Source organism: Leopardus geoffroyi, chromosome A1 (genome assembly GCF_018350155.1).
Source record: "Leopardus geoffroyi isolate Oge1 chromosome A1, O.geoffroyi_Oge1_pat1.0, whole genome shotgun sequence".
NCBI classification, from domain to species: Eukaryota; Metazoa; Chordata; class Mammalia; order Carnivora; family Felidae; genus Leopardus; species Leopardus geoffroyi.
In genome coordinates, this window is record NC_059326.1 from 114,445,866 (window position 1) to 114,458,030 (window position 12,165).

At 43.4% G+C, this 12,165-nt stretch overlaps 1 protein-coding gene across 3 annotated transcripts in view; it reads right to left on the reverse strand.

The window, feature by feature from the left end:
• Nucleotides 1-1,689: 1,689 nt before the first annotated feature.
• The window catches only part of GFRA3 (GDNF family receptor alpha 3), a 39,789-nt gene continuing 29,313 nt past the window's right edge, over nt 1,690-12,165 (reverse strand). For all 3 annotated transcript variants that reach the window (XM_045490335.1, XM_045490310.1, XM_045490315.1), the window contains one exon: nt 1,690-2,665. In XM_045490335.1, coding sequence (XP_045346291.1) covers nt 2,564-2,665 — 102 coding nt within the window. In that variant the 3' untranslated portion in view covers nt 1,690-2,563. The remainder of the gene's footprint in view (nt 2,666-12,165) is intronic.

Genomic DNA, 12,165 nt, shown 5'->3' on the forward strand with positions numbered 1-12,165 from the left:
GCTGAATGCTTGTCATTATACACTTGTCTAAACCCATGTACAACATCCAGAGTGAATCCTAATGTAAACCCTAGACTTTGGGTGGTAAGGATGTGTCATGGTAGGTTCACCAACTGTATACCACTCTGGTGGGGTATATTGATAAGAGAGAAGCTCTGCACATATGAGGCAGGGAGCATACAGGAAATCTCTGTAACTTCTGCTCAACTTTGCTATAAACCTAAAAACTGTACTAAAAACATGAAGTCTGTTAAATGAATGAATAAATAGAACATTACCATATAAGTCCCATACAAAAGAAATAACTGGTTTCTGAATATTTTAATCCACCTGTGTACATAGCTTCATACTATCTTATTGTCCACATTTGTTACATAATTCACTATGAGCATTACCCCATCGTTAATAAATATTTTTCCGCATCATGCTCTTCAAAGTTGCATGGTAATCCATTATATGTATGTATCATAAACATACATAACCAGTCTCTGTGTTGGATCTGTATCTTATAATCATAATTTTTATAACCATAATTTTTTAAATTTTTTAAATTTTCACTTTTTATTTTATTTTAGAGAGACAGCATGAACAGGAGAAAGGGGCAGAGGGAGAGAGAGAGACAGAGCATCTTAATCGGGCTCCCTGCTGAGTGTGGAGCTTGACAAGGGGCTCAATCCCACAAACCAGGGATCATGATATGAGCTGAAATCAAGAGTTACATGCTCAACCAACTGAGCCACCTATGTGCCCCTATAACCATTAACTAGTATTTCAGCATCAAGGTGGCTTATGCTTCAAAGTCCTTTTTTAAAAATATTTTTAGAGGCACCTGGGTGGCTCAGTCAGTGAAGTGTCTGACTTCAGCTCAGGTCGTGATCTCATGGCTCATGAGTTTGAGCCCCAGGTCGGGCTTTGTGCTGGCAGCACAGAGCCTGACTGAGATTCTTTCTCTCTCTCCCTCTCTCTCTCTGCACCTCCCCTGCTCGTTCTCTCTCTCTCTCTCTCTCAAAAATAAATATTTAAAAATTTTAAATATTTTTACATTTTATTTTATAGAGAGAGAGATCAAGCAGGGGAAAGGGGCAGAGAGAGAGAATCTCAAGCAAGCTCCATACTCAGTGTGGAGGCTGACAACGGGCTCCATCCCACGACCACGAGATCATAACCTGAGCCAAAATCAAGAGTCAGATACTCAACCAATGGAGCCACCCAGGTGCCCCTATGCTTTGGAGTCTTTAATTATTACCCACTGTGGGTACATTTTAAATATTTGTATGACTTAAAATAAAACATTACAATAGTAAAAACCACCTCGGAGACTTCCAGTGCACAGGTGCATAATAAATCATTTCATGTTCATCTGACCATCAGGAACTACCTCACACTCATTCTTTCATTTAACCAAGACTCAAAACTGTTCCTTTTTTCAAAAGGAAAATATTTAAATAATTATATTATTTGTGAAATGTTTAAAAAAATGAAAGCCACTGTCATTACCTTTAGTGATGTGGAGCCTGGAACACCTGTGTGACTCCCCCCACCCTGAACTCCACCAACTTGCCCCTCTATACACCACCAATCTCAGACTAATTCAAAGGTATTTCATCTCCAAACTGACATTAAGCATCTTTTCACCTTTCTTCTCCTCTCTCCAGAGTAGAATGGTGGTAGTAATAAGAGTTCTTTTTGGGGGGAATATCATTTATTATTATATCATTTATTCCATGCCATCAAATAAGGATTATAACAATAATTTCTGCTATTCACTTGGGGTAAGAAATGAAAGAGATAGTCCCCATAATATATTTAGAGCGATTTTTAACATAATAAGTTTTGGATAAATGTAATATAAATGTAACATTCTTTTTTTTTTTAAGTTTCTTTTTTTCTTAAGTAATCTCTATACTCATTGTGGGACTTGAACTCACAACCCTGAGATCAAGAGTTGCATAATCCACTGACTGAGCCAGCCAGGGGCCCCAAATCGTAAGGTATTCTTGAACACTTGGCTAGTCTCTTTACATATCTGATCACCAATCTTTGTGACAACCCTGTGAAGCAGGTATCATTACCCCTATTTTACAGAGCAGAAATAGAGGCCCAGGCAACATATGTGAGGCAACAAGTTCTGTCTAACTAAAACTCATATTCTTCCACTACATTCCATAATGATAAGAAATTATTAATTCATCTTATGTGTATGGTTTACCATTTACAAATCATTTTCAAATGTTATCTTATTGAATCCCATGAACTAGACCTATCTCTTTTTTTTAAATGATAACAAGACCTACTTTAGAGACTTGTTATGGCAATGAGAGATAGGTACACCTAGTAGGCACTGCCATTTCTATGAGAGGACACACAGCATGGGTTAGGGGTCATTCAGCCATGCAGAGGTAAAGAAAGCAAGACTCCGCATTGCTAGGTCAAACCTCTTCCCCCTTTGATGGCTGTCATCTAGAGACAGCCCAGATTGGAGATCCAGAAGAGCTGAAATCCACCTCGATCTAAACATATCTGAGAAAATCTCCCCTTTCCCACTCCTTCTCCCCACTGGGCTTCAGTTTTCCCCCTCGTAAAATGATAGCGTTGTGCAAGATGACTTCCAAGATTCCTTCTGTATCTGATAATTTCTGATTGGAGACTGGAATTCAGACTGCCTCTGCAAAAGTCAGGGGAGAGAAAACAACCTCCTTGTTTTTTAACAGTAAGTGAATGAAAAGGTAGCAAAAGTAATGAATTAAGTCAAAGTTATGGCTGGGACGCACAGCTCCACTCCCATTGGAAGTCTATGAGCCCCCTCCAGAAACCAGGTTCCATCCAAAGTGAGAGACCTAAGTCTCTCATTACCTCACCTACTTTCCAACAAGGACTATTCCCCTTGGCATAATATTTGATGGATATCTTGAAGGGGAGATGAGGTGAGAGGAGCCCAGAGTTCGATCTCTGTACTACAGTCAGAGATTGTATTTTCACTTGTCAGATGCCTCCTCTTTTTTTTTTTTTAACTTTTTTAATGTTTATTTTAGAGAGAGAGAGAGAGAGAGAGAGAGAGAGAGACAGCATGAGCAGGAGAGGGACAGGGAGAGAGGAAGAAGACACAGAATCTGAAGCAGGCTCCAGGCTCTGAGCTGTCAGCATAGAGCCTGATGCAGGGCTTGAACCCAGGAACAGTGAGATCATAACCTGAGCTGAAGTCAGAGGCTAAACCAACTGAGCCACCTAGGCACCCCACACAACTGTTTTTAATGCCCCTGCTGGGAAGAAACTTTACTCTGTCAGTGAAGAAGAAAAGGAGAGAGGGAGAGAAAGATTTTAATGTATTTTAGCTAATTATTGGGTAGGGTTTTTTTTTTGTTTTGTTTTCTGTTTTAATTTTTTTAATATTTATTTTATTTCTGAGAGAGAGAGAGAGACAGAGCATGAGTGGGGGAGAGGCAGAGAGAAAGAGGGAGACACAGAATCCAAAGCAGGGTCCAGGCTCTGAGCTGTCAGCACAGAGCCCAATGTAGGGCTCGAACTCACAAACTGTGAGATCATGACCTGAGCTGAAGTCGGACGCTTAACCAAATGAGCCACCCAGGCGCCCCATGATTATTGGGTAGTTTATATGTAATTTCTTCTCATTCTCACAATAGCCCTGTGTGATTGATTACTGACCATCAATATCATTGCCTTCCATTTTATAGCTGGAGAGGTAGAATTACTTGCAATTTGAACTCACGTCTCTCTGATTCTCAAGTTCATGTGTATTTCCATTACACCAGAGTTATTGTCAGAGAAAAAAAATGATAAATAATAAAATAAATAAAATATAATACAAGAAGAGAGAATAAGGAGGAAAGCACTCCAAGAAGAATAAGAAGTTGTTAAATACAATGAGGCCCTAAATACAATCCGCTATGCCCTAACCCCAAGCTTGTCACACAGGCAGCTTCAGTGACAACTTTATCCAGTCACTTGCTATCCCACTTACCATTCTCCAGCTGCCCTTGGGATGTGTAGTACCGTGAAGTATGACATACCTGAGGCCTCTGCTGGAAAAATCCAGTGTTCCCTGCTATAATGTGGGCTCTGGCCAACAGATGGGGCCATTTCCTCCCTACCCTCTCTTCAAACTGCTTATGTGAAAAAGCTGTTGCTCAAAGCTGTGAGGTCCGGGGATAGGAGGACTGTGGCTACCACCAGACACCAGAGGCTAAAGAAGGGTGAGGGCTAACTACTGCCAAGAAGAACTTATTACATCTAAACCCGGTGAGGATTGAAAAAACAGTCAGTTCCAGCAGAGTTTTGACCCTATCAACATTATGGGACAGACAATTCTTTGCTGGGGCTGGGGGAGGGCTGTCCTGTGCATTGTAAGATGTTTAGTGTCTCTGGATTTCACCCACTAGATGCTAGTAGCATGCCACTATCCCCCAGCTGTGACAACCAAAACTATTTCAAACTTTGCCAAATGAACTGGGGAAGGGGGATCCAAATCACCCTTAGTTGAGAACCACTGGTTCACAACCAATACTCATGTAGGAACAGGGGTCTATATATAATGGACTCCTGGTGACCTTGGGGGAATGTACTCTGCCCTGAAAATCCAGTTTCTAATGCTTTAAAGTTAGGTTGAGGCTCTTAAAATAAGGTAACTAGCAGCCCTCACTTAATGAGTAAGAAAAGTCAAGAGGGTCTCAAAGAAAAGCGGGGAGAATGAATGTGGAGTTGAAGCCCTCATAGTTATGATTGTACTGTGAGGCGGAGTTACTTTTTATCCCTACTTTAAAGAAAAAAAAAAAAAAAAAACCTGAGGCTCAGAGAGATTAAGCAACTTAAGAGAGAGAGAGAGAGAGAAGAGAGAGAGGAGAGAGAGAGAGAGACAGAATGAATCCCAAGCAAGCTCCCTGCTGTCAGTGAGATTGTGACCTCAACCAAAATCAAGAGTTGGGACTTTTAACTTAGTGAGCCACCCAGGCACCCCCATACAAGGAATTATTTAATAACAGTTATGATAAGAGCTGTGAAAGAAAAGCTTAGGGAGCTATATGTGTGCTAACTATCCCTGGAGATGGGTCCTTTTGCAGTGTGACTTTATATCAAGAGATTAGTTACACTATTTCCCTGCCTTTGAATTTGTGCTGGCCTTGTGACTTTCTTTAACCAATAGAATACTGGGGAAGTGACACTGTTATGTGACTTCTGAGCCTTGGCCTCAAAGGGCCTTGTAGTTTCCACTGTCACTGTTTTGCTGCCAGAAAATCACGATGTAAGGAAGCCTGAGGTTAGCCTACTGGCTGTCTCAGACATTCCACCTGTCCTAGCTGTTCCCATCATTCTGGCTAAGGCTCCTGACATATGAGAGAGGCTATCCAGAAAGAGCTAGCACCTAGTCAACCCAACAACTGATGGCAGCTGCAGAGATCACCCCAGGCAAGACTGAGCCCAGTCAAAATCACAGAAGCACGAGCAAATACATGGTTGAGGGTGGTTTGTTACCCAGACAGAGAAAACCAATTCAAAGCCCTACCCTGGTCTGGGGGTGGGAGTGAGTTGGTGGTTTCCTTGAAAACATTAGGTGCAAACTGAGACCTGGAGTAAGTGAGAGTCAGCACAGTAGAGAATGGGAAAAGAGTATCCAGGCAGCATAGACAACAGTTTGAAGGCCTGGAGCTAAATATGAACTCTGGGGGGTGCCTGGGTGGCTCAGTCAGTTGAGTGTCTGACTTCGGCTCGGGTCATGGTCTCAGGGTTTGTGAGTTCAAGCTCGACATCAGGTATGCTGCTATCACCCTGTCAGAACAGGGTCTGCTTTGGATCTTCTGGCCACCGCCCCCCCGTCCCTCCCCCACTCACTCTTGCTCTCTCTCTAAAATAAATAATTAATTAATTAACTTAAAAAAAAGATGAACTCTGTATGTCTGAGGACCTCAGCAGAGAATGGGCAGCATAAGATGGTGTAAAGAGAGAGGGGAGCCCAACACTGTAAGCAATGACCACCAATGAGTGGAATGCTTTATTTACTACCCACTGCCCATCTCCATCCCCAGATCTACTTTTTGTAATATTCTGGATACACTCACCGGCTGTGTCAAGCATATACATTTCATATATCATGTATGTTGCAGAATTAAAAAGTTGAAAATATAGATGGACATTAACCTGGCTCCCAGGAGCTTGGGGAAGGTTGAGTCACAGACTTCTGGGGATGAACAATATGAATATGACAAGGCAGCCTGAGCACAAAGGAAAAAAATGTATTTTTAATAGCTGTGATGACCATCTAAGCTATTATGGCTGTACCTTCACTGATCTAAGCTCATACTTAAATGGAAATTTACTTGAAAAGCCCTTTCTTTGCATAATGGAAAGGCAGGCTTGTCTAATTCCATTTCCCCAAGGTAATAGCCCCAGGATGTAATGGGATGCCTTGATACCAGCCCTGCTCATTAGGGGCTCACAGCCTGGGTACCCCCCTTCTGGTGTCCTTCATCCCTATGACTCAGGAAGGTCCCCCTAAGGATGCCTCACCTCCAAGGTCACTGCTGAGAACTGTAGGGAAGAGGGAGTATTGATGGGACTGACATCATTGTGTTGCTCATTCTCTTTATCTCTGAGGGAGATAATCCAGCAGGAGCTCCTTCAGCAGGAGCATCAGACTGAGCCTGATCACAGCACATTCCCATTAGGCAGGCTTTCCCAAGGACAAGGACAAGACCCCACATCTAGGCCACTCATTGCTTCCAGCTGGGGAGAAAGGTGCTCTGGATGTGGCTCTGTTCTTATCCAACCTGGCAACTCCTGACTTTTCTCCTGTTGGGAAGAGGGTCCCACTGCTAGGCCCTACCAAACAGGGGTGGGGTTTACATTAAAAAAAATTTTTTTTTAAGTTTATTTATTTTTTTGAGAGACAGACCATGAGCAGGGGAGGGGCAGAGAGAGAGGAAGACAGAATCCGAAGTTGGCTGTCAGTGCAAAGCTCAACGTGGGGCTTGAACCATGAGATCATGACCTAAGCCGAAGGTGGATGCTCAACCGGCTGAGGTACCCAGGCATCCCTACATTTTCTTAACTATGAATATTCACTTAGAATAACAAAAGAAGTCATAAAAAATGATACATTTTAAAACACCGACAAATCCCAGAAGCACAACAAAATCCAGGGAGGAAAACTGTGTGTGTTTATTAACTGCCTGACATCCATCCCTCCATAATATATTTTTCTCTACATTTTAGGCTGCAAAGTTTTTAAAAATGTTTTGAATGCTTTGGGCACCTGGGTGGCTCAGTCAGCTAGACATCCTGCTCTTGATTTCGTCTCAGGTCATGATCTCACGGTTCTTGGGATCGAGCCCGGTATGGTTGGGCTCTGTGCTGACAATGCAGAGCCTGTTTGGGATTCTCGCTCTACCCTTCTCTCTGCCCCTCCCCCCAACACACTCATACGCTCCCTGTCTCTCTCTCAAAAATAAACTTTAAAAAACATTTTTTTTTAACCTTTCACTTCAACCCTGGCTCACAAGAGCTTCCTTTTGTTTTTCTTTTCTTGTTTTTGTTGTTGTTGTTGTTGTTGAGGTATAAGATACACACAAAAGTACATATTTTCACATGTGAAAAGTGCAGTATTGTGAACCAATGATGTAAGGAGAAACATTTTTAAAATAAAGCTAGAGAAGCCATTTGAGAAATGTCTTGCATGTCCTGTTTTCTAAACCTTTGAACTGGACCAAACTGCCAATATTCTCAGAAGTCAGCAGGGACAAGAAAATCCTGTTTGAAAAGACTGATACTGACTTTTGCCCAGTGACTACTTCACCTGACCAATCAATGAAGTACAAACCTAGTCCTCCTTATCAGCACCAATCAACTCTTCTTAAAAACAACTTACCTAATCTTTCTTTCCTCCCCCATAAAAACCTTGAGTCCATCTCCTAGAATCAGGACACTATTTGGGTTTCCACATAAGTCTGTGTACTCTGAGTTGCAATTCTTTTATCCCAAGTTTTTCCTTTGAACTGGTTTCTTGATCTTAGGTTGACATTTCATTTCAATGATTTTTTTTTACATATGTGCACATTCATATAACCACCACCCCGATCAAGATATACAACATTTCTGAAAGGTGTCTACTCTTAACCCAATTTTATTACTAATAATACCATTTTTTAACATTGACTGAGGTCCAGGAATTAAGCTAACTGCTTTATGTGCATGGTATTCATTTGATCCTCACAACAAAGTACTGCCATCATCCCCATTTTACAGATGAAAAAACTGACGCTTGGAGATTTTAAATACCTTGCCTAAGGTCAGCCACAGAAACAGTTGCCAGTGTGGCACTCAAACCCAGGTCTGCCAGGCTCCAAGGCCCACGTGCCTAACCAGTGTCATAGCATGGGGCACCTACTGGCACTACTTCAAAGTAACCTGCCTCCCCCATTTTTGTCTTTGATTGCTTATGTTCTCCAGGAACCTCTGCATTCCCTTTAAAACTTGGATAGACCAGTCTCTGCCCTCAGCATACCACCTCCCACAAGCTCAGTGCCCGATTCCTGTCCTCTGAGGTAGACATCAGAGGACCATCTACCACCCCATTGTTTCTAAAGGCCACAGTGGCCACTCTGGTGGGCTTTGAACCCTCCCTGAGAAAACAGCACAGTTCTTACACTTGCCCAGGGTCCATGAGTGTAGAAGGTGCATCTCAGAACTGGGAATGCTCTTCATCTGGAGTTGGAATGGAAATGTCATGGGCTTTGAAGTCATGTGGTCTTTGGACAAATCCTGCTCCAGTCATTTCCTAGCCAAGTAACCATGAGCAATTTGTTTTATCTCTTTAGAAGGACACTTCCCTTACCTCGAGTGGGAAGATATTAAGAGAAGCTTGCTGGGGTGGCGCCTGGGTTTAAGCATCTGACTTCAGCTCAGGTCATGATCTCATGGTTCCTGAGTTTGAGCCCCACATCAGGATCTGCGCTGATGGTGCAGAGCCTGCTTGGGATTCTCTCTCTCCCTCTCTCTCTCTCTCTCTTCTTCTCTCTCCCTCTCTCTCTGCCCCTTCTCTGCTCTCTCTCTCTCTCTCAAAATAAATAAAATAAACTTTAAAAAACAAAGAGAAGCTTGCTTGTAGGGTTGTTTTGAGAATGAGATGAGATCATTGCAGGCATACGGTAGGTACACAAAAAGTGTTGCATTTTTTTTTTTTTAAGATTTACTGATTTTTGAGAGAGCGCAAGTGGGGGAAGGGCAGAGAGAGGGGGACAGAGGATCCGACGCAGGCTCTGCACTGACAGGCTGACAGCAGCGAGCCCTATATGGAGCTTGAACTCACTAACTTCAAGATCATGACTTGAGCTGAAGTCGGATGCTCAGCCGAGTCACCCAGGAGCCCCAAAGACTTGCATTTTCAACAGGCATAGGGGTCTGGCGTCCTTTCACACATGCCAGATTACCAAGTGGGTCCAGGACAGGAAAGAATCAACCACAATACATTTATAAGTGGTGGCAAATAACAAGAGGAAAGGGAGAAGAAGGGAGCCAGGAAGGTGAAAGACCTGGGCAGAGAGAATGAAGTACAAGCTGAGTCCTGAGTTGGCACCTCAGGCTTCAGACTGAGCCTTTGCTGGAGCAGCCTGGCTCTGAGCATTGAAGCTTCCCTCGTCTTTGGATGGCCTTCCAGGTAGCTCACAGCTTGCACCTGTCTACTCTAAGGTCCCAAGTGGACCCAAGTTCAGTAAACACATCTCCACAGAGGTGACCTCATGCTGAGGTAGCATCTGGTTCAGCATTTGGCCAGGGCACACACAGAGACCTGCACAATAGGCCTTAGCAAGAGAAATGCAACTTCTCTCCTGTCTTTCTAATTTGGGAAGGCAGACAAGAGGGCTAAACCCACTCCCCTTCTACATTGCCCTAAAAAGAAGAAAAACCACGAGTGCCCATTCACTAAGCAGCATTGGGGGTGAAGCGGGAAGGGGTCTGCACACTTACCCAAGTCAAAGCTAACTGTGCAGCCTAGTTTTCTCTAATTCTCACATCTCTGGGAAGGAAGTGTTATTTCCTCCTTTACAGCTATGAGGAAATTGAGGCTCTGAGAAGTTAACAGCAATGGCATAAGGCCAGTGGGTGACCAAGTCAGGATCCAAACCAGGACTTACCCCTAAGATCTTGTCCTTTTAACTAGTACGTTTCCATTTACATTAACCTTTGTAGTAAATGTTAGTGTTCCAAGTTGGGAGTTGAAGAACCTCAGGCTCAGAGAAATTTAGCAACTTGCCTGCAAGTACACAATTATTATTTTACCCCACTACTCTCCTTGCTAATCTCTGACATCCCGACTTTTGCCCTGAAGGAGCCTATCATTTGTTGACTCAGACTGGAGCTGGCTGGGTAAGTGTCCAATCTCCTATTTGCTCCACCATGGTACCTAGTGCATGTGGCCCGCTTGTGGCCTCCATGCTTAGCCATGATCGTTAACTGAAACTAATCCCAAATGGCTGCCACAACCTCTCCTCTGAAGGCCCCTTGGGTCCATAGAGGTGTGATGACCTCAGATTGGGCCAAAGGCAATAACCGGGAGCTGTTGGCATCCAGCCTGGAGTAGCAGCCAGAAGGCCCCAAAGCAAGTCTGATTTAATCCCATAATGGAAAGTGACTCAGATAAGGCTTTTATCAATCATTCCTGGGCTGTGGGGGGCGGGGACCATCCCAGAGTCATGAAGGCAAATATCCTGGGGCCACACAAAAGTGTGCAAAGGCCTGGCCCCACTGGAAGGTCCAGGAGAAAATGGAGATATCAAGAGGCATTTGGAAATACTTTGCTAAAATTTCCAGGACTCAGAGAACAAGAGAAAGAGGAGGATACTGGTGAATCCATGTATTCAGGTAGAGAGGACATCAAAGCCTAACACTTAAAATAATAACAACAATGGGGTGCCTGGGTGGCTCAGTTGATTAAGCATCCTACTTCAGCTCAGGTCATGATTTCGCAGTCCATGAGTTTGAACCCCACATCGGGCTTTGTGGTGACAGCTGAGAGCCTGTAGCCCGCTTTGGATTCTGTGTCTCCCTCTCTCTCTGCCCCTCCCCTGCTCAAGCTCTGTCTCTGTCTCAAAAAAAAAAAATAATAATAATTATAATTATAACAATAATAGCAATTATTTATGAGGCATTATATTAAGCATTTTTAAAAATACTTATTTATTTATTTATTTATTTATTTATTTATTTATTTATTTAGAGAAAGAGAGCAGGAGGGGTAGAGAGAGCAGAAGAGAGAGAATCCCAAGTAGTTTCTGCACTGATAGTGTGGAACCTGATGAGGGGGCTCGATCTCACAGTTCGTGGGTTTGTGACCTGAGCCTAAACCAAGAGTCGATGCTGAACCAACTGAGCCACCGAGGCACCTCAGCTGTACTTAGCATTTAAATGCCTGTACAGTAGATACCATTTCATTCTTATTACAGAAGAGGAAACCAGACTCAGGTAAATTACCTGCCCAAGGTCACACAGCTGCTGAAATGGGAGAGCTGGGATTTATAACTCAAACCACCTAATTCCCATGCCTTCCTGCCTCACCCTTGCACTGATTGCAGGTACACCAATCACTCTTGCTCACAGACTTCTTCACCCCCAGAATTTGCCAGCACTTCATGAACTTGTCCTCTTCCTGGAAGAATTCCTGGAAGCTTTATGTAACCACAAGCTGCAGCCTCCCCATCACCCCAAAAGGGAAGGAATAAAGGATAAAGCTAGGTGAACTGACCAATCAGGAGCAGAGGGGCTACACTGCCCTCCCCCCAACTCCAAACCCCCAGGGACAGCCTCACCAAAAGCAAAGTGGAGTCTGGCCTTCTGCCAACTGCTTTCTCTGTCCCTCGCTCCCTCCCTCAGCCCTAACTCCCCACCCTCACTTATCATTTTTTCCTAGATCAACTTTACTTTCCAGGCCCCTACCTCATTGGCCTTGTTCATTCAAGAACACTTCTAAGTACCTACTATTAGCAATAGACTAGGGATTCACCTTCCTTGCTGGAGAGGAACATATACGATGCAATATTAATAGTAATAACAGCTAACACTTACTGAGCACTTACTATGTGCCAGTCACTTTTCTTTCGTTTTGAGCTTGAAAAAGCAGGCAGAACAAGCAGTAGCTTTTAAATCAATTATAAGACTAAG